The 25,634-nt window shown below is 50.2% G+C and overlaps 1 protein-coding gene across 4 annotated transcripts in view; it reads right to left on the bottom strand.

Moving 5' to 3' along the window:
* The window catches only part of SLC5A6 (solute carrier family 5 member 6), a 327,265-nt gene that overhangs the window by 218,959 nt on the left and 82,672 nt on the right, over window positions 1-25,634 (bottom strand). For all 4 annotated transcript variants that reach the window (XM_086928095.1, XM_086928097.1, XM_086928096.1 and 1 more), the window contains exon 5: window positions 21,166-21,233. In XM_086928095.1, coding sequence (XP_086784221.1) covers window positions 21,166-21,233 — 68 coding nt within the window. The remainder of the gene's footprint in view (window positions 1-21,165; window positions 21,234-25,634) is intronic.

The following is a 25,634-nucleotide window of genomic DNA, read 5'->3' as shown; positions in this document are numbered from 1 at the left end:
TCCCAACAAGCATTTGCAATGCAATAGGTCTCACATTAGGAAAGTGTGAGCTATTGGTATTGTAAATGAATTTTTTTTAAATATGTGTTGGCTTTGAAAATATATAAATTAATAGCATTGTTATTCACAAAGCCAATAGCTTACACTTTCCTAATGCGAGTCCTATTGGCTATGGCAATGCTTGTTGGTAGCAAGCAAGGACAGTGCTGTTGTGGTGCTGAGTGATGATGTGGTGGTGCCCCAGAGTGATGTGGTGGTGCCCCAGAGTGATGTGGTGGTGCCCCAGAGTGATGTGGTGGTGCCCCAGAGTGATGTGGTGGTGCCCCAAAGTGATGTGGTGGTGCCCAGGAGTGGTGCCCCAAAGTGATGTGGTGGTGCCCAGGAGTGATGTGGTGGTGCCCAGGAGTGATGTGGTGGTGCCCAGGAGTGATGTGGTGGTGCCCAGGAGTGATGTGGTGGTGCCCAGGAGTGATGTGGTGGTGCCCAGAAGTGATGTGGTGGTGCCCAAGAGTGATGTGGTGGTGCCCAGAAGTGATGTGGTGGTGCCCAGAAGTGATGTGGTGGTGCCCCAGAGTGATGTGGTGTTGTGTGGAGTTCAGCAGTGTGAGGCGTGCAGCAGTGTGAGGCGTGCAGCAGTGTGGGGCGTGCAGCAGTGTGGGGCGTGCAGCAGTGTGAGGCGTGCAGCAGTGTGAGGCGTGCAGCAGTGTGAGGCGTGCAGCAGTGTGAGGCGTGCAGCAGTGTGAGGCGTGCAGCAGTGTGAGGCATGCAGCAGTGTGAGGCATGCAGCAGTGTGAGGCATGCAGCAGTGTGAGGCATGCAGCAGTGTGAGGCGTCTGGCAGTGTGTAGCATGCGGCAGTGTGTAGCATGCAGCAGCGTGAGTTGTGCAGCAGCGTGCAGCAGTGTATGAGGCGTGCAGCAGTGTGTGGCGTGCAGCAGTGTGTGGCGTGGAGCAGTGTGAGGCGTGCAGCAGTGTGAGGCGTGCAGCAGTGTGCGGCGTGCGGCAGTGCGAAGCGTGCGGCAGTGCGAAGCGTGCGGCAGTGCGAAGCGTGCGGCAGTGCGAAGCGTGCGGCAGTGCGAAGCGTGCGGCAGTGCGAAGCGTGCGGCAGTGTGTGGCGTGTGGCGTGCGGCAGTGTGTGCGGCAGTGTGTGTGGCGTGCGGCAGTGTGTGGCGTGCGGCAGTGTGAGGGGTGCAGCAGTGTGAGGCGTGCAGCAGTGTGAGGCGTGCAGCAGTGTGAGGCGTGCAGCAGTGTGAGGCGTGCATCAGTGTGAGGCGTGCAGCAGTGTGAGGCGTGCAGCAGTGTGTGGCGTGCGGCAGTGTGTGGCGTGCGGCAGTGTGTGGCGTGCGGCAGTGTGTGGCGTGCGGCAGTGTGTGGCGTGCGGCAGTGTGTGGCGTGCGGCAGTGTGTGCCGTGCGGCAGTGTGTGCCGTGCGGCAGTGTGTGGCGTGCGGCAGTGTGTGGCGTGCGGCAGTGTGTGGCGTGCGGCAGTGTGTGGCGTGCGGCAGTGTGTGGCGTGCGGCAGTGTGTGCCGTGCGGCAGTGTGTGGCGTGCGGCAGTATGTGGCGTGCAGCAGTATGTGGCGTGCAGCAGTATGTGGCGTGCAGCAGTGTGTGGCAATACTTTTGGGGTGGCCTCCAGAACAAGATACACTATTTTAGAGGAAGCCTCCAAAATGGCCACAACATTCAGATACGACTTCTTGAACTTGGAATCATTTTCTATCTGATGCTTCCAAATTTGAACCCAATATGTCAGAGTTGACCTCTAGAGCTGGAAACAGTACTCTTGAGGAGACCTCCAGAGCTGGTCTCTGGGGTCCAGGTGAGGCCTCCATAACTAGTCACAAAAGTCAGTTGAGGCCTCCAGAACTGGACACAAAAGTTCAGTTGGCCTTCCAGCCCTTGACACACTCACTGCAGACGTGTTCTTAGGAATTGAGGACAGCACTCCATATGGAGCTACCAGAACTGAGCACAATCTGGCAGCGGAAACTTCCAGATCTCAGCACATCATTCCAAAAGAGGCCCCCAGAAATGGGTGCAATGAAGGGAAGCCCTGCAAAATTGAACGCATCACTCTGCAAGTGATTACCAGAACTGACTATATCACTCCAGACCCAGCCTCCTGAACTGGACTCAATACTAGACACAGTACTTTGGATATGTTGAGTGATAACAGAACTTTTTTCCTCTTAACTGTATATCTTCTCTGCATTCCAGCATTACTGTACGTTTTTCTGTGACCCTATCACACGTTGTGCCCCAATTGAGGTAATGTGACACAATAACTCAAAGATTTAATGACACAGGAAGCTTGCATTGTACCTGTGTGTATGAGAGAGAAGCTAATGCTGCCTGTCTGTTGTACCGTGTGTGTGTGCGTGCGTGCTTGTGCATGCGTGCTTGTGCGTGTGCGCGCAGGGTAGGGGGGACTGTGGCTCGCTTTGCTCATTCCCTTTGTTGAAGCATGGCTGTCACATCTGCTGCCCATGTTGTACCTGTGGTGCTAATGTTGATGAAGCTGGGTAAAAACATTTTCACTCTGCAAAATCCTATTTGACAAATTTCGTTTGAAAGCACATTTTGTGTTTGTAAGCAGTTTGTGTGCTAAAGTATCGCTGTTAACAGGAACACAGCTGTGCCAGCCGCTGCCAGGAAACCTAGAAAATTGCAGCTCCGTTGCACAGTAAATAGCACGTTTACATTTTTTAAGTATTACCAAATTAATGGGATAATTGCTGCAGTGCAACGGCTTAAATTGCCTGCATTCGAGGTATGCATGGAAATATATGGCTCCCCTTTTCACATCGGCCTTAATTACCTCCCCATTATATAGGCCGTGGATTATCCGGAGCGATCATTGTGCAGACATTTCCGGAGCGTCGGCCCTCTCCGGGCTTACTGGTCCGATAGCAAAACAAGCCGCTGCTTTCTTTAGAAAGCAGGGCAGCAATTAGAGAAAACAATCAGCGGACGGACATAAAAGTAGACTGCGCTCGGGCCACAAACCTCGACAGCCACATCCCACAACATGGCGACGACAGCTGCATGGTGGGCGGCGCAATTTAAAGTTGTAACGCACAAGAAAATAATGTGTTTCATAGTGTAGCATCAGCAAATCAAAAGGGAGAGAGAGGACTAGGTAAGCCAGTCCGGGTCCCCTGGTTATATGTAGAGATATCAATATAGGACTAGCTATGTTGTGTTAGAGGAAACTCAGAAGGTATATCTGTGGGCAAACCCTTAGGTTTGGTCATGAAGCCCTCACACACCAACCTAGTTGGTGTCATGCTTCATCATCGGGCCCACCACAGTGACACCGAATGTGTCCCGGGTGTGCTGCGACTCCAGATTACTGAGGAGCTGGTATTCTTACTGAGTGTGCAGTGTAGGTGAGAATGAAGGTGAAAGGTTTTTAAAAGCTATACAGGTGGTCCCAGTTCCCGAGGGTAAGAGGTAAATTTAATACCTGGGCCCCTGTTAGCAAGATAAAAAGGCTGTGGACGATGTGGAGTATATTAGGGGCTCCTACGTCCTTGTGGTCTACATGTTTCAGCCAGGCCTTTTGATTAAAACTGGCTTTCCTCAGGACCAAATGAGTATGTGTGGGTGAAAATAAACTATATTAAGTGAAAGTGTGTGGTAAAAAAGTGTTGCACTCGCTAAGGTGCCGTACGTGTAAGAGGGGGATTCCCTCTGCTTTACTGTACATAAAACACAAAGACAGTACAGACATACAAAAAGAGTCATTGAGAATGGTATTAACCAAAACACAACAAATAGCCGGCTTCTGGTGTGCGTGAGCGACCTAGAGCGGCAAGTAACAACGCCATGAGTGTGCCATGGCTAAGGTGAACTATGGCGGTTAAATATTAAACGCAGTGGCAGTGGTGGGCTACACAGCGAAACAGGCATAGCGTGAGGTACAGGTAAGTATGGTACATAATTCCTCACACTTGCTACTTGCTGTTAAAGCCTCATGGGTCACTTGGCAGGGAGGGAAAGAAGATCCTAAATGTTTGTAGAGGATTACAGTTAGGATAGTACCTGTGGAGAGAAATTGTTGCTTACCCAGAGCGTTGTGCAGAGATCAAGCTTACTCACGGTATTTCCGATCAGCGGTTCCTGCGACCTATCGTCCTGCTCCAGTGTCCCGAATGAGTTTTGCCAGAGTCAGGTATGGGCTTAAATAGCCGGTTTGATTGTTATCACCTGGAGAGGGGAGAGGGCGCGGTCGCGTTTCCTTTTTAGAGCGCGGGCGCTGGGAGCTAGCGGTCTGCGTGTTGCGCATGCGCGATGTGAGGTTTCCAGTGCATGCGTGGTAGAGGTGTGTGCGAGCGCTATCCATTCGCGCATGCGCCATGGTACCAGGACTAGGTTAGCATAGGTAGTGGCATGTGCGTGCGCAACGGGAGCAAAAAGGGAAAGAAACCCGTGTGGGTCTTTTAAAGTTTAAAAAGCAACAACAGCGATTGCAAGGTATATAGGCAAAGAAGGCAATTACAGAGTAGGGACAGACCACGAGTCTGAGCGCAGACAGGGATACTGACCAATACCCAAATACCAATACCAAATACCCATCCAAAGATCTACAAAAAAAGATCACAGAACTAGTACAGGAGGCTTCTGACGCAGAATACATCTCAAAGCAAGAAGCTGAGTATCTCAACACACGTGATGCAAAAGTACCCTACTTTTACATCATGCCCAAGGTGCATAAAGGGGTCACCCCACCACCGGGCAGACCCATAGTGTCAGGGATAAAGTCCCTCCTAGAACCGTTATCACGGTTCTGCGATCACTACCTCAACCCATTGGTTCAGAAAACTCCATCCTACGTCAAAGACACGAAGCACCTCCTTAACATCATCAAGGATGTCAGTTTCGATAGAGACAAACACCTCCTGGTGGGATTGGACGTGGAGAGCCTATATACGAGCCTCCCTCAGGATGCCACACTGAAGGTACTCCATGATGTCTTGATGGAGATTGACTGGCAACATCGTACACCCCGTCACTTCATCTTGGATTGCGCCACGCTGGCATTAAAAGAGAACTATTTCCAATACGAAGATACATTCTTCTTACAAACGAATGGTACCTCGATGGGCAGTGTCTTTGCGCCGAGCGTGGCGGGGCTATATGTCCACCACTTTGAGCAGACAAATATCGAAGCCCCCACGAACCCCTACTCAGCAAATATAACAATTTGGCGTCGATATATTGACGATATCCTCATTGTCTGGGAAGGCAATGAGGAGACATTGAAAGATTTTCTCACCTGGATCAATAGCCTTGATCCCTTTCTAAAGTTCACCTGCACTAGCAGTTCTACTGAACTGGCGTTTCTGGACCTCAACATAAAAGCTGATCAGGGGGGTCTGACCACAACGACTCATTACAAACCGACTTCCAGGAACTCGTTGTTGCGTTTTGACAGTTTCCACCCCAGACCTTTGAGAGAGAACCTGCCATTTGGACAGTTCCTGCGCATTCGCCGGAACTGCAGCAACCTCCATGACTTCAAACACCAGTCAAAAGCCTTGGTCCACAAGTTGGGAGACCGTGGCTACCCATCCAGAATCATCACAAAATCCTGTAAACGAGCACGCAACCAAAACAGGGAGGCCCTTCTTGAGACCGTGGTCAGACCACCAGAAACACCCATCATGACGTGTGTCACCACCTATAACACCGCCTCCAATCAGGTCTCCAGCATAATTCGCAAAAATTGGAAGATCATCAATTCAGGCGCGAGGAACTGGGACCTCCCCCGCTTTGCATACAAAAGAGCACAAAATCTGAAGGATCAGCTGGTAACCACGAGACCCAGAAAAACACAGCAAACCGGCCATACAATTTTAAACACTTGGGGCCTACCAGAACTAACAGGCCACCAACCATGTTACAACTGTAGCGTCTGCCACCTGACTACCCCTTCCAAAACATTGTCGTTGGAAGATGGAAAAACCTGGACACAACGACAATTCACGAACTGTAATTCATCTAACCTAGTATACCTAATCACCTGTCGCTGTGGCTTGAGATACATAGGCATGACGACCAGGAAGGTTAGAACCAGGATGACTGAACACAGGAGCACCATGCGCTGTGGTAAAAACATCAGCAAACTGACCCAGCACTTCATCGTGCAAAATCACACCCCGAATGATTTCACCTGGACGGTCATCGAACAATTCGCACTTTCAGCTTGTGATGAGAAGACTCTGCTCACCAAAGAGCAACGCTGGATTTACCGCCTTTCTACCCATATAGAGGGGCTCAATGATTCCATCCCGTGGAATGCTCTGGCGAGATAAACACTCCTATGTAAAGTATTGGTCAGTATCCCTGTCTGCGCTCAGACTCGTGGTCTGTCCCTACTCTGTAATTGCCTTCTTTGCCTATATACCTTGCAATCGCTGTTGTTGCTTTTTAAACTTTAAAAGACCCACACGGGTTTCTTTCCCTTTTTGCTCCCGTTGCGCACGCACATGCCACTACCTATGCTAACCTAGTCCTGGTACCATGGCGCATGCGCGAATGGATAGCGCTCGCACACACCTCTACCACGCATGCACTGGAAACCTCACATCGCGCATGCGCAACACGCAGACCGCTAGCTCCCAGCGCCCGCGCTCTAAAAAGGAAACGCGACCGCGCCCTCTCCCCTCTCCAGGTGATAACAATCAAACCGGCTATTTAAGCCCATACCTGACTCTGGCAAAACTCATTCGGGACACTGGAGCAGGACGATAGGTCGCAGGAACCGCTGATCGGAAATACCGTGAGTAAGCTTGATCTCTGCACAACGCTCTGGGTAAGCAACAATTTCTCTCCACAGGTACTATCCTAACTGTAATCCTCTACAAACATTTAGGATCTTCTTTCCCTCCCTGCCAAGTGACCCATGAGGCTTTAACAGCAAGTAGCAAGTGTGAGGAATTATGTACCATACTTACCTGTACCTCACGCTATGCCTGTTTCGCTGTGTAGCCCACCACTGCCACTGCGTTTAATATTTAACCGCCATAGTTCACCTTAGCCATGGCACACTCATGGCGTTGTTACTTGCCGCTCTAGGTCGCTCACGCACACCAGAAGCCGGCTATTTGTTGTGTTTTGGTTAATACCATTCTCAATGACTCTTTTTGTATGTCTGTACTGTCTTTGTGTTTTATGTACAGTAAAGCAGAGGGAATCCCCCTCTTACACGTACGGCACCTTAGCGAGTGCAACACTTTTTTACCACACACTTTCACTTAATATAGTTTATTTTCACCCACACATACTCATTTGGTCCTGAGGAAAGCCAGTTTTAATCAAAAGGCCTGGCTGAAACATGTAGACCACAAGGACGTAGGAGCCCCTAATATACTCCACATCGTCCACAGCCTTTTTATCTTGCTAACAGGGGCCCAGGTATTAAATTTACCTCTTACCCTCGGGAACTGGGACCACCTGTATAGCTTTTAAAAACCTTTCACCTTCATTCTCACCTACACTGCACACTCAGTAAGAATACCAGCTCCTCAGTAATCTGGAGTCGCAGCACACCCGGGACACATTCGGTGTCACTGTGGTGGGCCCGATGATGAAGCATGACACCAACTAGGTTGGTGTGTCATAGTGTAGCATGACAGGATCCTTTCTGTCTGTATGCACGGGAGGTACATGCTGCCACCATCAATCAGTTTAAATGTACTCTGTAACTCGACATCTGAAGTAAGAAAGGCTTGATTAGCCCTGGGAGCGTTTGAATGCTTGACCAGCAGATGAGTGGCAAAATATCAGCAGCGAGCGCTGAAATTACTGAGCTACCTTGGGGTTAATGTCTGGTAGAGGGTGATTCACAACCAAATTAATTGCATCATGTTATTGGCCTCGGAAGGATAAAAGGCTGAGACAATGCAAGAGCTGCACGCGTCTAACTAGGTGCTCAGCCACAGCGGCAGCCACCACAAGCAAAGGGTGATGGGGTGTTTGGCGTCGAGCGGGAGAAGGAAATACAATATAAACAAGATTATAGAAAAGACGGGAGAGGAAGGAAGAGAAAGATAGCCGGAGTGGGAGCGCATTCCTTTGAAGTCTGATGCCGTGGGCGGGGGAGCGGCAGGCTTTGAAGTCTGATGCGAGGCACAGACAAATAGTGGTATGTCACGTGGCTAGTTTGTGCACGCGCCTGTCTCACATGAACTGTGTCTAATCTGCAGTTTTGGTAGAGTTTTCGTACTGCTTACTAGAATTCTCGACAAACAAACATTGCTAAAGCAATGCTTTAGGTCAAGACCTAAAAGGGAACTCTTCGGGCACAAGCCCCTCCTGTAAGCCAAATCACCGTAGGCCGTTGCTCTGTCCCGTAGGTCAGCTTCAAGTACCCTGAGAGCACAACCTATGGACATTCCCAATATGTACAGGACATAGAGTGAGCCCAGCCGACACAAACTGAACCCAGTATCCGGAGTCCAGCACCAACAGTTGTAAATTAAGTTTCTGATTCCTCGTCTTGCAAATCTTCTATTCCACCCCCTTAAACTTTGTGAGACTTTCTTTATCTGTTACTGTCACAACATTACGAAGACTTATAATAATTTGGACTTTCAACTTGAGATTCAGTCTCTAGTCTATTCACAATAGCAGCCACACTCTGGCGCACGCACAGAGCTGCTTAGGCGCCTTCAAGGAATTACAGTCCAAGACATTGAATATACGATGAAGTCCATCTCTTCAGGCTCCTTGGACGACCAGTGTTCATGCCACATCATTTGTTCTTACCCATTCGGGCTCCTCTTGCCTCTGGTGGAGCTTTTCAACCTCTCTCTTACCACAGCCAGAGTATTTGACGCATCAAAACATGCCAAAGGGCTCCCCTTACTCCAGACACTCTCTGCTTATCCAGGTAACCATTCGAATCACATCCTCTTTCCCAGCCAAGCCATTGGAAAAATCATCAATATGCAGTTATCCCTGCATCTGGAAGAAAATTATACACTTTTCTCTTCTCAGACTGGAATCAGAACAGAGCAAAGTACCAAAATCGTTCTCCTGGCAGCCGTAGATGCAATCTGAATCAGTTAGGATGAGGGAAGACCTGGGACGATGTCCGACTCTATCTCACATCAGCCTTTGATAAGTCTCCCATGTGATCTTGATCAAGAGGCTGTGCAAGACTGGGATCTGTTCTAAAGCTCTGGCCTGGTTACATTTCTTTCGGTCCCCCAGATCTCATGCAATTTATCTCCCGCCTTCTACATCTAATACCACCTGTACATCTTGGGTAGTTCCACTGGGATCATCCCTTAGCCCCACCCTTTTTAGGGCGAGCCTGAGCCAGCGTGCATGCGCTGCTCTGCGAGGCTTCTTGTAAGCACTCTAAACTTCTCGGTGTAGGTCTGACTCCCCCCAACCCATTGGGTTGTCTTTTGCGTGTGTCCTTTAGTAATCATAGCCTGCAAATGACTAAAGGTTGGTGAATGTCCCACCTCTTCAGCAAAGGTTCACTCCCACTGCGTTTTGCTCTTGGGAGCAAGCAGCGGAGCGCAAGGTGGCAGATGCATTCCTAGTCGTGCTTTTATCTCGTCGCATTCGCTATGCATTGGCTCAGTTGGTCTCTGATCATGACGAGCTCAGAAAATCTTCAGAGCGTAGTCATGACAACACGCTCGCTCGACCTCTTCATAACCCGAAAGCCCTCGCATGGCAGGAGGTGAGAGCGATCCAAGACGCTGCATATCCTGCAGACCCTTATGGTCCCTCCTTTCTCCCCTGTGAAGGGGTCTCAGCCTCATCGGGTCTCACCCTCATTGTCAGCAGTCATAGTCTCGCCCTCCTCCCCAGAGGATGGATATCACTCTCATGCCCAGTAGTTAGGATCTTACTCACCTCTTTAAATATGGAGCTCACCTTGTTGCCAGTAGGTAGGGTCTCGCTTTCCTCCCCGCGGCCATGGTTTTACCCACATCCCCAGAGTATAGGGTATCCCCCTACTTCTCTCACCCTTCTTCCAACTGTTGAGCTACCACACATTTCCAGTGGTGGAGGTTTCCCCCTACGATACATGTTGTCTCTCCTCCCAGGAGTTGTGCTCCCGCTCCCACTGGTTGGGGTCTCACCAGTTGTGGAACGGAATCGAATTTCAGTGAATTTGGGTAAATACCAGGACACGTGCTACTCACTCAGAGTCACTTGCTGCTTCTATTCTGCACATGATGGCATTCCCACTCAGAGTAGGTTAGAAGCTACCGGGCCTCGAGACTGGGTTCAAACTATGCTCTCCTGGGTATCCGCGCCCTCTGACATTTCGATCCCGCTTTGGTGGGGGCAATACATCGGGGATAGCTCAGTGGGTTATAGCTCCTACTGGTCACTCCTCAGGGTATCCTGAGGAAGACGGGATACAAGTTCGTCAGGGCTGTTACATGTGTAAAGAAATAAAATATACATCCGTTGCCACCAAACGCAATTCGGGCTATTCCTTAGCAACACCATTAAAAAGCTCTTGGATGTTCCAGACTATAGCGCCAACTAAGAAGGCGAGGCTATTATTATTTCCACGTTATAAAAATCGATATATTGTTGTAAGTCAGAAGACCTGTTTCCAGCATTTCAAGATTAGAGCCCTGGGGCAGGATTGGATGGTGTGGCGCAAAGACATTCTGATATTAAAGGCACAGTTTGTGGGTGTCGTTCAGCAGTTTAATACTGTTACATATTTCATGTTTTTTTTTCAGGCGCTGTATGCTGCGTTTCAACTCATCTCTATGTACTGTGAGAGGTATAGAGAAGTCAGTAATGGTGACCGACAATTGTAAGACTACAGTCTAGTGCTTTATGTTTAGAATATTTTGTACAGCGCCGTGCACTGCAGCTTCAGGGCGATCTACTGAGCACCAGAGTATACGCTACACAATAAGGATCGATATGGGGACTGACCCACGAGACAGCCGTGCCTTTGTCACTCTCTCATTGTGTGACGTGATCCTGCGAAAATCAGTGAGCACAGTCAAATGATGTAAAATTGCTAGTTATCGGTGCAATCTATGAAAATCAAACATATGGACACAATCAATCTTCTTTCGAAATGTAGGTGTAAAACCGAAGTTGTGTGCGAAGAACCTACGTACCTAAAACATGTTGGAGCAAAATTGCACGGTGTACCAGTGAATTCTATATAATTTGGAAATGTCAGAGCAAAGGTTAGGTAAAATATATGTAATCCGGGTATGTTGCCTGCATGGTGGGGTGTGGACAACCATCTAAACTCAGATTGCCGTGCAGCAAATAATACTTTACACAATCCTCATCACTTAATCATCTCCGAAAGATGATTCCCTTTGTCATGGTTTGAACCTGTGAGCCTCATACTTTATTTATGTATTAAGAGATGTGCTTTATCAACTATATAACAGCCTTAACCAGCTCATCCTGCCCCACACGTTTAACACAGGCAGTTGGTCTGTTCTGTCCAACGACTCTATGGCAAGCTGCCCAGCACAAGGTAACCCCTGTGTGCTGCCCCCATGGGACTGATCCAGGCATCCACGGTGTTCTTCCCCCACCAGCTCAGGTATCCATTTTGTCCTGCCCCACACTCTGACTGGGAACTTATAGCCGCATTTACCTCAGGCAGCTTTTTTGCAGAAATTTTCAAATTATAATTGCATTCAAATATAGCCTTTACATAGCTGTCTAGAAAAAACCCCACAACTAACAAAACAATGTATTTAATTAAAAAAACATTACAAAACACACTAACTGCATCACACTACGCACATAATTAATATCATTACAATTGTTTTTTGGGGGATGCAAACTTACATATACCACCAACATACACACCAGCAAAACACAGTAGACACCCACCTCCCACCACACACATCATACCACAACTCACCACTACATTCCACACCATGCCACTCCCCTTACGTCACTACACTAAGCACAACTTGCACACAAACTTTACAGTACTGAACACAGCAGCTACATTGCTTTACAAAATACCGTAAAAACATTGCCAATATCTCTGGTTAAACACTTAAAGGTCCCAAAGGCGAGACCTATTGGCTGTGCCAATGCTCGTTAATATATTCTTAACCCACTGCCTACTGTTGTCTCCGAGTACAGATTTGAGGTACTTTCATGCGCGGATGGCTCTCTGTTCATATCCAATGCACAGTCCACCAGAACCAGATTTTGTGAATGGATGAGGTCCGAAGCTCTTTGGATGACACCAAATTGTCTCAAACTTAATGGGGGCAAGACTGAGAATGTCGGGTTTGGCAAAGTTAGCGGCACATGGTCAGATAAATTGTGGCAATTTAAGCTCAGGAAATCGCTCATTAAAGTATTTTTTTTTAAAAAAGGAAGCAAGATGCCTGGGCATCCTGACAGAACATTTGCTCAGTATGAGAACACAGATCTCTTCTATCCGTGTCTCCTGCTACAGGATTCAACGCATGCTTAGGGAAATTTGCAATTGGATCCCCTTACATTGCAGGCTATTTATTACGCAAACCTTAATCAACAACCATCTGGACTACGGTGTTACTCTGTATGTAGGTATCAATGATGCCCTCTCAGGTCTTTAAACATTTCAAAATGCGGCAGCCAGATTAGTTTGTCTACTTCCTCTGAGAGTGATGGCTTTCAGTCTACTCTGAAATCAGTTCACGGATTACAAATTGGAAGCAAATAATCTCCACAGTTGTGTCCGTTTTTACAACCCCAGAAAGACTCTTAAGTCATTGTCTCTTGCCATGGCGCTTGCCCATTGCATTGTTCGGGCAAAAAGTGGTGGTCACTCTTTTACTTACCTGGCCGCTTGGCACTGGAGCAAACGGCTCGTCGGTTGCAATTCGCTCTTGCCAGAAAATAGATTTCAAAAAACGTCTCAAAACTTTGTTAGGCAGTGGTTTTGTGGCGGTAGGTCGGATTTGTCAGTATGCGGAATGTACAGATTCCCTTGACGCCTCGGCACGGGATCTTTATCCTCGATTGTTCCAGTCACCACCTCTACGGCAACCAGGACTCACCCCTGCCATAGTACAAGCGCTCTCCTGGGACGAGTTTCACCACCCGCCCAAGCACTGTTCCTTCACGCACAACCCAGTCCTGAAGATGATCCACATTCACATGGATCGAAACGCCGTTGACTACTCAGCCCATATATAGGCGCTACCCACAATATGGACCTAAGCTACTTCACAAACATACTTCTTGGAAATCATTTGTAGCCATATTTTTGTTCTTTTAACACTGTACATTATTGACACCAATTTTCACTGCGCCGTCCACGCTGATCCTTTTGTCACTTGCGTCGCCACCTTGCTCACTAATTGCACTGCTCACGCACCAAGTACAATTTGGGTTGTATTATTTGTTTTACTACAGTCCTGTCATAACTGTACTAAACCCTGTTTTCATTTGATAAACATGATGCCTTTGGCACTTTATACGGATGTATTGAGTTTCCTTTCCTTCCCTTCCTGCAGATGTTTTTTACATATCTCATCTAAAATTGTTCCTTATACTTCTACCTGTTGGGATACCATATATTTTTTGCTATTTCAAACCCCAATCCCAACGTGGTTGATGGGTTCATACTCCCGTTGTCTATAAAATAAACATAATTATTGACAGTGCCTGTGTGTTCCTAAAGTGTTTCTTAACCTTTCCTCAAAAGCAAACCTGCCACCTTCGGCACAGCATTGCAGCGCACATTTATTTATTAACAGCGCTGCTTTCACTTTGGGCTCGTCTGCTTGCAGTGTTCTTTGTGGGATTCGCTCCAAAGTAGACCCCTCCCAGCGACACAGCAGGGCCGCGCGCCTTTATTTATTAACAGCCCGCTTTAACTTTACATTTACATGTTAACCCTTAAGCTTTTCCAGAGGAAGACGCAATGTTTATAAGCTCAAAAACAGTGTTGGGGCGTGGCTTGGACGCCGATCGGGATGGCGGCGTGAGCTCGCAGCTCCGCGCGGAATCCCGCTAATTCTCCTGTTTTCGGTACCCTGGGCGACCCGGAGACGACGCTCCTGCCCTCTGAAGTGTAAGGGGACAGCCGGGCACGATCGGAGAGTCGCTGGGGGACTGCTGGCCCCGAGGAGACCGAGTCGAGGAGACGACCGAGGTGTTGCCGAGAGTGCGAAGAAAATGGCGGCGAGGAGGTCGGGCGGCCCCGGACTTCAGCTTTGAGCCGAGTTGTCGCAGACTGGCAGGAGATCCTGCAATCGGCTGTTCGAGGCACTAGGATCAGCGGTGCTGTGTCCAGAGACCAGGGGACGCTGACTTGCCTCGCCCGGACCTTGGGGACCCTCGCTGGCCGCGGTCCCGAGACCCATCCTTCCCCCCTCAGGCTTCCGAGGGGGTCAGCTGAACGGAGTTCGTCAAGCTGGTCATTGCTCCCGAGGGCATCGGTGGCGACATTGAACACTGCCCGGTGCCAGGGGGCTGGCACTGAACTACGAGCGCAGACGCCAAGCGGGCTCCTGGGCCTGTGACGCAGCACCCTGGAATGGCGGCGACCGGAGGGCCGATGGCCGAGGAGCGCGCTGAGGGGGACCCGGCGACGTCAACTCGGCTGGGCGAGATTCCCTCCCCGGAGCTGGGCCAGGAACAGCGGCTGAACCGGCGTTTGGATGCCATCCTCGATGCGATCACCTCGACCAAGGAGGCGCTGCACCAAGACATCGCCCAAGTGGCCACGGGCCTGGGGCTGCTACGAGCGGACCACGCGAAGCTGGCGGACAGGGTCAAGGACCATGACCAACTGTTGCTGGACCTGAAGCCATCGGTGGTGACCGCGGAACACAGGATCACGGATATATTGGCCCGGTTGGACTCGCTGGAGCGACGGGCGGAGGATGCCGAAGGCCGCAATAGACGGAACAACGTGCGGGTCGTAGGCCTGCCGGAACGGATTGAGGGGGAGGATGCGGTGGCCTATATGGAGACCTGGTTCCGCACTGTGGTAGCGCCGGAGGGGCTTACTCCTTTTTTCACTCTGGAGCGAGCTCACCGGGTACCTGCTCGCCCGCCGGGGCTTGGCCGCCCCCCCCGACCGATGGTGGTGCGGCTCCTCCACTACAAGGACCGGGATCTCCTCATCCAGCGGGCTAGGATGTCGGGCCCATATGAGGTGGAGAACAGTAAGGTCACGATATTCCCGGACTACACCCAAGCGGTCCAGAAGAACAGGGCATCGTACCTAGCGGTGAAGAAGGAGCTCAGGGAGGAAGGCATCCAGTACTCCTTGCTCTACCCGGCCAAGCTGCGGATCATAATGGATGGCACTACGCACTTTTTTCAGACTCCGGATGAAGTTTGGCAATGGCTGGAGTCGTATAGAGCGGGGACGGACAGGTCGCATAAAAGTAGACGAGACCAGCCTAAGCCGCCCCGGGTGAGGCAATCGCAGCGCATCAGGTCCCGCAACAGGCGCCAGCGGGAGAAACGGGAGGCTCAAATGGCGGCGGAGAAGAGGGATGCACTCGCAGCGACGGCGGCCATTACGGGGTCGCAACAGACTAGTGAACTGGCAGAATCGGACTCAGGCGGGGAAGGCAGCAGGACGGGAGAAGATCTCTCAGAGGCGGAAAGCTCGAAGGGGCCGATAGTGACCCCACAGACATCGGATGGCATATTTTGCGGCTGAGACTGTTTTGGGACTTGATCGAGACTTCATGGTAGGGTGGTATCCTGTTGGTGGAGGGCGGGTTGCCGGGTGGGGGGGCTGAGTGCTTAGTAGGGGATGAAGGCGCGGGGCGCGGGCTCCGCTAGCTGGGGTCGGCGGTAACTCACCCCCCTTGGGCCCTTAAGGCCAACTGTGGTGGAGACCACAGGGTAAGAGTGTGGGAAGTTGGTTCAAGGTTTGGATGGGGGCTGACATTGGGTTCGTGTGCTCTGTCCTGGGGAGTTTTTCTGTTTTGGGTATGTTTGGGGGGGGGCAACTGCATTGGGGGGGCTATGAACCTTCGTTATTTGAATCGGACTGCTCGAAGTTGGAATGGGGACATTACCTAATTTGAAATGCCTGATGTGGAATGTCCGGGGGCTGCGAACTATGGTGAAACGTCACAAAGTTCATGCATACCTAGTGCGTAGGGGGGTTCAGATCGCTATGCTACAGGAGACTCATCTCACCAAAAAAGAGTGCGCTGCCTTGCAGAAAAGATGGCGGGCCAGGTGTTTGGCACCACTTACTCAGCGTATGCCAGGGGGGTGTTGATCTGGGTGAGGGCGGGGATACCCTTTCAAGTGCTGAATCAAGTTGTGGATCCTGATGGCCGGTTTGTGGCGGTGGAGGGGAGGTTATATGGACGGGATGTGGTTTTCTGCTGTGTGTACGCGCCGAACACTGATCAAGCTCGATATTTTGATGGCCTCTCGGGGTCCTTGGCCTCTTTCCTGGCGGGCCCGATAGTGTTAGGGGGGGGACTTTAATTCGATCACGGATGTGGCTCTGGATAGGTCCCATCCCCCCGTGGTGGACTCCCCGGTGCGCAGGTTGGCCGCGCACAGGAAGGACTGGCAGGATAGATGGGGGTTGCTGGATGTCTGGCGGGAGCGGCACAGGGTCGCCAGGGATTATTCCTTTTACTCTGCTCTCCATGATCTGCATGTCAGGATAGATTCAGTGCTTTGCGGTGGGTCCCTAGCCCCATTGATTTCTCATACGGAGTACCTGGCTAGGACCATCTCAGATCATAACCCCCTATTGGTACACATTCAGTGGCAGCGGGAGCGCTCAGCGATACCAACATGGCGGCTTCGGCCGGAGACGCTTGAGGATTCTGTGTTCAGCGACGCGGTCCAGCAAGGCATTGATAGCTATTTCGGAGTGAATGAGGGCACGGCCACGAGTAGGTCCACTGAATGGGATGCAATGAAAGTGGTGGTGAGAGGGGTGTGCTTGGGTAGGTTTTCGACTGCTCGCACGACTGTGTTGAATGCACTCATGAAAGCGGAAGAGACTTTGAGGGACTTGGAGCGCCGCAGGCCGGCTAGGCCGGATTTGCAGACCCAGTTATTGGAAGCGAAGGAAGTGGTTGCCACCGAGACAGAACGTTTAAGGTGTTACGACTACAGGCAGTATATCATCAGAGCACATGCGGAAAGGGACAAGGTGGGCACCCTCTTGGCCAGACTAGCTAACCCGGAACTTAGGGGCTGCCCGGTCCTCAGCATTAGTAATGCGCGGGGGGGAGATGGTGTACTCCCAGGCAGCGGTATTGGAGTGTTTCAGGGGGTACTATGAGGATTTGTACCAGAGTCAGCTGGGAGTGGGGGTTCAGGACATTGCAGAATACCTGGGGGAGAGGTAGCTTCCGGTCCTGGATGAAGAGGACGCGAAGGAGCTGGGTGGCCCGATCACGCTCACAGAAATACGGGTGGCCATCAAACATATGGCCCGTAACAAAACGCCCGGGGTGGACGGATTGCCGATTGAATTCTACCAACAGTATGTTGACAGCTTGGCTCCCAGGCTTCTGGTGGTGTATACGGAAGCTTTTGAGGCTGGGGAATTGCCTGGGTCCATGCGAGAGGCCTTGATTGTGCCGCTCCTAAAGCCTGGCCGGGATGCAACGGATGTAAGGTCCTATCGCCCGCTATCCATGCTGACGGTGGATTACAAGATTCTGAGCCGAATCCTAGCCACCAGGCTGGCCCCACACATGACGGGCTTGGTACACAGGGACCAGGCCGGGTTTATACCCACGAGGAGCACGGCACTGAATATTCGCCGCCTAGTGGGAATAATGGACGCCATCTTGGACGGGGAGGGAGCTCCGGCGGTCCTGTCCTTGGACATCGAGAAGGCCTTTGATAGTTTAGAATGGTCTTTCCTGGATGGAGTGTTGGAGAGGTTTGGCATGGGCGAGGGGTTCCGCAGGTGGACGACGGTCTTATATACCTCGGCGACGGCGAGGGTGCGTTTGGGCGGTCTGGTGTCTGCGGCGTACCCGGTGGGCAGGGGCACGCGACAGGGGTGCTCCCTATCCCCCCTATTGTTTGCTCTGGCGATGGAACCTTTGGCGGTCCATGCGAGGTCGGGTGACAGGTACGCGGGGATAGCCAGCGGCGGGCAGTGGCACTATATATCGCTATATGCGGATGACCTGCTCCTGTACCTCGCTGACACGGCACAGGCATTGGACGGAGCGATGGATCTGTTGTCGGAGTTTGGCCGGCTATCGGGCCTTAAGGTCAATTGGGCGAAGACTTGTGTGTTCCCGCTGAGAGCGGGATCGCCCGACCCCGGCGGCGATTTGGGCGTGGTCTGGGAGCCATCTTGTTTCACCTATCTGGGAGTCCGCATCTACCACGCGACTGCGGACCTATTGGAGGGCAACATTGGTCGAGGTGTCCGGGCACTGAGGGGCAGCTTGTCCTTCTGGTCGACCCTCCCGCTGACGGTTCTGGGTAGGATTGCACTTTTAAAAATGGTGGCGCTCCCCCGCTTCCTCTACTATTTTCGGACGCTGCCTGTCTGGATTCCTCAGGGGGTCTTTAGAGACCTGAGGTCAATGATTATTGGCTTCCTATGGGGGCATGGCCGCCGTAGAGTGGCCCTGAACACGCTACTTCGCCCCAAGATAGAAGGGGGCATGGCTGTGCCCGATTTCGAGCTGTATTATCTAGCGGCGCAGTTGCAGGTCCTTACGCAGAACGTGGCTAGGGTGTTTCGGGGTCCAGAGGAGGACCGGGACCGGGGGATACAACGCCACGTACTGTCCTATATTATCATGCAACAGAGGCTCGAGTTGCGGGGCCTCACTATGGAGGAGCGGACACTCCGGCTTTGCTGGCAGAGGAGCCTTCGGAGAGCGAAGGCGTCGCGGCCTTATGCACCGGAGATCCCGATCGGCATGCTGACGGCCTTGCGGCACGGGGGAGATTGGTCCCCATTGCTGGATTGGGAAGAGGCGGGACTACAGGTAGTAGGCGACCTATACATAGACGGGGCTTTGGCACCGTTCGAAGCGCTCCGGGACCAGTTTGGGCTGCCCGACGGGGGGTTCCTCCTGCACGCGGCGGTGGTGGCTGCCATACAGAAGCACTGGAAAGGGGGGCTCATGGAACCGACAACGACTATGGCGTGCCAGTATGTGGTAATGGCGGCAGGTACGTTCAAAGCTGTGACGTGCCTCCATAATAGGATGCTGAATGAGGGACTGGAACCGCTCCAGGGGCTCAAGACTAAATGGGAGGAGAGTGTGGGCCGGCCCATACCGGACACAGCATGGGGCCACATCCTGCGGCGCACGTGGAAGGGCACGAGAAATGCGCGCTTCCAGCAAGTACATTTCTATGTGCTTCATAGGGCCTACTTAACCCCTGAGAAATTACAGCGGTACTTTCAGGTACCGGATGCCCGATGCCCACGGTGTTCGTCTCTGGGAGCGGACATGGACCATTTGTTTTGGGGGTGCTCGCACTTGGAGGCCTACTGGGCGGAGGTAGGGGACCTCCTGAACGAAGTGACTGACAGGGAGGTGGAATTCGATATGGCGGCATGCCTGCTGCTCTGGTTCCCGCACACCAAACACACCAAGGTGACGAGCAAATTCATTGATCTGGGTCTGATATTGGCGCAAAGGGAAATATCGTGGCATTGGAAGTCCAGGGGGGGACCCTCACTGCGTAGATGGAAGAATGAATTGCTGCGGTGGTCTGACTGCGAGAGTGTGCTCCGGATGAAGCAGGCCGTCAAGATGGGGAATGAGAAGGCATTGGATGCGGCGCGTGCATGGGAGTTAGTGGTGCAGGCCTTGCGTGATTCTTTGGTGGAGGATGAGGAAGGTGAGAATTAGGCCGGTGGACACCGCGGGGCGAACACAAGAAGTATTATAACCCGCACTGTAGTGGATCCATCCAACTCGTCGGGACGAGGCATACACCTTAGCAGTTGCCAGGGGGGGGGGGGGGGGGGGGGGGGGGGGGGGCTTTGGGGGGGTTGGTTAATGAGAGTTTGGGGTGGGTCGGAAGCCAAATAGAGGGTTGCCCGCCAGGGCACCTTGAATCTAATAGGATGGTGGGGTACTGTGTGGAGTGAGGAATGGCTGGGGGGAGCGGCCAGGCATGATAGACTTACAGCGCCTGGGGCAGGTCCCGACATGGGCGGTACCACTGATTACCACTGGGATGGCTGACGGGAGCGATGTTGAGGGTGGGGGGGTAAAAGCAGATACGTAAAACGACATATCAACCATGGTCCCTATGGGACGTGCACCGTGATGTTTTCCTATTGAGTGGAGTATTATGCCGCCCGGCCTCCGGGATGCGGGCTGAATGGCTGTGTACGATCTGTGTTTTATTATTGAACGGGGGGATGTCACGAGTGAACTGGCTGACTAATTGTATCCTGTGGTTTATAACTCTGCAATAAAAATATATTTAATAAAAAAAAGCTCAAAAACAGTGTTAAAATTATCTCAACTGCAGTGCAAAGGCATGCTCTTAGTCAGGCTTTCAAATCAAATCCAAAGTGAGCTGCCTTCCCTGTTACTGCACTGCAAAAACAAAATGTTAAAAACATTAACAATTTAAATGCCAATTGCTTGAATTTTCAAGAATGCGAGACCTATTGCATTACAAAGGCTTGTTTGGTCAGTTTGGGGGCCTGTTTTATTGTCTGCTGGGCCTGTTTTTACTGTTAATTTGCCTGAGTTTACCACAAACTGCCTACAGGAAGCTCAACTCCATGTAAAACACTTACACAGCACTATCCTAAAAGTTTGAGACCCCCCCAGTTTGCAAACATGGGGCACTTTTTTAGCTTTCTAATTCATTAAATTGGTGCTCGCCCTATTTTCTGTACCAATTCAACCCAACAATTCAACATGGATATGTGAACATGAAGAAGTGTTTAGCACTTATTGACACTAATCAGGTCGGGGATACCGCACTGCGGTGTTCATCAGATCCATTAATTAGCCATAAACTCAGACAGGTGATGCGTTATACCTTCAAGCAACAACATCCAAGCAGGTCCACTCATTACAATTCTCACAGGACAAAGCCTGGACTGAGGAAGCCATTACAGAAATAACTCACCAACTGAAGAAGGACAAGTACTAATCCACATTAGGCGGAGGAAGTTAACAAGGTCAGACTTTACAAAAAAGAACCCTGAAAACAGACCCATCCTGTGGTGCGGGACACTCACCAGAGTTGTGTAGAGAGTACAGACCAGGCCCATGGTCGCCACGGCTCCCCAGAGGTCGAATCCTGTCACTGTGAACAAAGAAACAAACTTATAAGCACACCAAACTTGGGGCATTTTCTTCGATAGAAATAAAGGGCCTGTAAGTCAATTGTTTAAGCACAACAAAGTGTTGGGGCCTATGAAGGTTAACGTGGGCGGAGTTATAACATAACACTTAGTCAAGCAGCTGCCTGGTTAAGTGATGCAGTCAGGATTGAAACATGAGGGAGTCTTTGCCAGGGGAAATCTGAGAGTTGGCCTTGTTCTATCAAGCTGTCAGGACCTTTGAAGAGGTACTGCAGTAACCTTCCAACACAGGTTAAATTGAAATAGTATTTATTTGATCAACCTCTTACAGCTTGGAGTACTTGTTCACACATAGGAGAAATACAACAGCTTAAGACCCCAGCATTCTAAACCCTTACTTAAGTACTTAGAATACATCAGACATTCTACTTTCCCCTAGATCTACAACATTCTACAAAGTTACACCATTACTACAGGCCTGCTTTGCCAGGAATTATCTCAGAAATGCTGGCAGTCCACCAATGACCAACACAAAACCTCCATGCATGAGCGCCAACAGATAAATAATTCCTCGAATTCGTTTTTCTTCTTAGAGACATGCTAATGTTCCAAGTCAAATACAGTTGATCATCAAATTATGCTGGACTTCGCTATTGTTTATAGAGCTCACACCGAAGATAGCAGAACAACCACCCTTTAAGAGCTCTTTTGCAACATCTGTACAGAATGCACAGTTATAACTTTTGGGCTCCCTCCTCCTTAGTCATAATCACGGGATGTCCAATATCCTTGATAGAAGACACTGGGATAAATGCCTCGGCGGTAAGTAATGCAAGATGGCAGGTCTACCAGCACTCAGACTAACAATACTGGAAAAACCAGGGTGAGTAACACGTACTTATGTTTCAGCTCCCTTTCAATTACTGCTGACATCCCTGAGGAGGAAGAGTAAAAGAGGGGAAGCAGCTGGGGCATGTGCAATTGAAACGTTCTTTCTGCACAGTTGAGCAAAAGAGGGCATCTGCCTTTAGATAACATCCTATACATGCAAAAAGGGTGGAGTGTATAGATACAGCTGGCCTAAATAAATCGTAAATAGCGATGCGTTGTAGAAGGCCACCAAAGCACCCAGCCAGGGCGACGCCCCCTTCCATGCGAGGAAACATAGTAAAACATCAATTCGCTTACCCACTAAATACTGAAAGAAAGAAATCTTTATTTCACTGGCTAGTAGACCTTGCAAGAATCTATGCGTATACCCAAACATGCCAAGTAAGCAATGAAAGAGCGCCATTAATGGAATAAAAGAAGGGGGCCTTGTCCAATACCAACACTGGAATCACCTGCTCCTTTTTAGGTCGAGCCTGAGCCAGCGATCAAGCCCTGCGCTGGCAATCTGTTGTAGGTAGAGTATGGAGGAGAAGCCCTGCCCATATTTTTCATAGGCTCGTAAAGGCTGGTGTCCAATTCCTTAATCGGCTTGTTAGGCCCTCCTTCGTACGGCCAAGTTGTCATTGGTATTTGGTATCCTCCCATGGCTACTGGCTCCTTTACTTGGTTGTTACACGGTACGTATACTATTTTTTTAGTTTCCTGTTGTGCTTTACTTTGTTCCCGCCGCCCTCCCGTTGTCCGTGTTCTCCATCCTCATTGCCCCCTCCTGTCGTCCCCATTCCCTTTGTTCCCGCTCCCTCCCATCGTCCGTGTTCCCTTTGTTCCACCCCTTCCCGTTGTGCATCTTCCCCTTCCTTCCGCCCCACTCCCGTTGTCCATGTTCCCTTTGTTTCCACCCCACTCCCATTGTCAGTGTTCTCCATCCTTCCAGCCCCCTCCTGTTGTCCATGTTCTTCATGCTCCCGCCCTCCTCCCGGTGTCCTCGTTCCCTTTGTTCCTGCACCCTCTCGTTGTCCATTTTCTCCATGCTCTCGACCCCATCCCGTTGTCCGCAGCCTTTCAGCACAGCCCACAAAAGGCGTGACAACCATGTTAATCAGCATAACAATACGCAATTCCTAACGGCTAATAAGATTCTTATGTTGCAAGCACTCCACGAGTAGCTTGCTACTCGGCTGCACACAGCTTCAGCACCTCGTGAGGGGGTAGCACGTGCTAAATAAATTCCACAACAAAATAATACTTTGGTGTAAATGCATTAATTCTCTTCGGAAGAATAGAAATGTTTCTGAAAGAGAACCTGTGATGCAGATCTTTTCAACAACACTGAAACACTATTTGAGAGCAAGGAGATACTTTGCAAGTACCCACATAAGTATGTCAGAAATATAATTTCTAGCTTGTATTAACTGTCCGTTTTCAGGATCATTTAAATCATCTAAATTTGCAGCACATAAATCAGAAAAACTCAAAAAGTTGCCCTCTATTCCCGTCTATGTCCTTTATGTTTAACACACATTGGAGCATACTAATTGGGCCTGGAAACATTAGGCCTTTCACAGAATTCTGAGGTACAACTATCCACTTTTGTTCTAGAATTCGGGTGTCAAGCAGTCCACTGACAATTTGCCCAAAGCATGCATGTATATACACACACAATCGGCCAGTCGCATGGGGGTTCGGAAGGCAAAGAACCGTACAACCCTTTGGTAATGTCTATTTAAAGAGAAACATGTTTGAATTTCCATACAATTAACATTGCAAGCTATCTTTACTATAGGCCGATGAATACTGTTTATTTACATTTGAAATGGATCCTGTCAGGGTTCAAATGGATGAGCTTCACAAATCGGTTACCAAAGTTTTTTATTGCCCAAAATGCACAAAACAGAATTAGCTGTTTTTTTTACACGAGATGTTGGAGATGTAATAATGATTTATTCTAAGTTAAAGTATTAAAGCAAAATAGCACGTTTTGGACAATTGCATGTTTCTATGGTGGCTAACTTCCTCCAAGGTAACAACATGCGTTACTGTTGAAGAGGTCAATAAAAAGACCTGTAAGAAAACGGAAGTAGTCTCTCACAGGAAGTTAGTATTGCAGTCCAAAGCAGAAAAGAGGCAGTGCAATCCCAAGGAAGCTAAAGGGTACCACACTGGCATAAAGGGTGAGTGCAAATTTCTTGCATAAGGTTGAAGGGCATTGCAAGTGTATGCCAGCAGCAAACAGGAAACATACTAACATTAGATATGTGAATGTATATGCAGGTAAGGACAGATAGGCCTACCAGAACACAGTAGAGCGTAATAAGATATCTGCTCAATCGACAATGGCGCACACAAAAACAGCTCTACAATGGCTCTACACAATTACCCACTAACTCACAGCCTTGGGGATTCAGCAGACCACCTCTCAAGGGTTGAATGGGAGCTGGAAGGTGGCTTCAAAAGGAAGCCCTGTTCCAATTTTAGGCAACACTAAATGTCGTATAACCTGCAGCTCAGGCCGGTTCTCCAGCAAGTCTAGATGGTCCGCTCCTGCATCACCAGCAGGGTGTGCAAGATAACAGGAGGAAACGGAGCAGGGGCCCAGAGTTTTTCAAACTATGGGGTACGCTCCTCTTGGGGTCCTTGAAGGTTTCCAGGGGGCACAAATTCACCTGTAAATGAATATGGCCTGGTTTTATTAATGTAGTAGGTTTCAAGGCGGCAGGGGTGGCTCCTCAATTAGGGCGGAGGTGCGTCGTCCCACTGCTCTCTCGTAGTGCGAGAAGCAGAAACATAACATTGTATTTTAAATACCATTTTATGTTTCTGCTTCTCGCACTGCGAGAAAGCAGAAAGATATGCCTGGTTGGGGGCGGGCAGGTGGGTGAGTCGGGGATGAGTGGCTTGCCCAATGCGGTGGTCCTTGACTGTTTGGTCGGCCCTCTTGGGCCGACTAAACCAGTCATGCGCACTCTGACTTTTCTCAATGTAGGCTGCAAGCAGCCTACATAGAGAAAATGCCCCCCCCCCCATAGGTGCCGTCCCCACCAATCACAACACTGCCTTTGCAGCGTTGTGACTGGCTTAGGGGAGGGGATAGAGGCTGCCTGCTTCCTGTTCAGCAGGAGAACAGGAAAACAGGACCCAGCCAGGAACCGCACCGCCACGGAAGCGGGAAGGTACGTTTGACTTTTTTTTTTTTAATTAAACACCCCCTGCCTCCCCCACGCAAACCCACACAACCCCCTTGTGACAACCTGTCCCCAGAGTCATGCCAGCCGCGACTGCCAGACGGTCTTCATCTACTCACAGCACTTGAAGTTCATTCAAAAAGTATGGGAACTGTGATTCGAGTGCCATGGGGGCAGGAGGTCAACAAGTGTGGTGGCGGGGGCAAAGAGGTGCTAAAAAGAAAAGAAAAAAGTATTTTGTCATTTTTCCACCTTTAAAAGGGTGCTAAATGCACTCTTTTAAATTATGAAACTTCAGTTGGCAAAGGCTATTACTGCAGATGTCGGAGT

The sequence above is a fragment of the Lissotriton vulgaris genome, chromosome 6, assembly GCF_964263255.1.
Source record: "Lissotriton vulgaris chromosome 6, aLisVul1.2, whole genome shotgun sequence".
Taxonomy (NCBI): domain Eukaryota; kingdom Metazoa; phylum Chordata; class Amphibia; order Caudata; family Salamandridae; genus Lissotriton; species Lissotriton vulgaris.
Note: the sequence above shows the minus strand (reverse complement) of the source record. Positions and strands in the feature narration are given on the sequence as shown.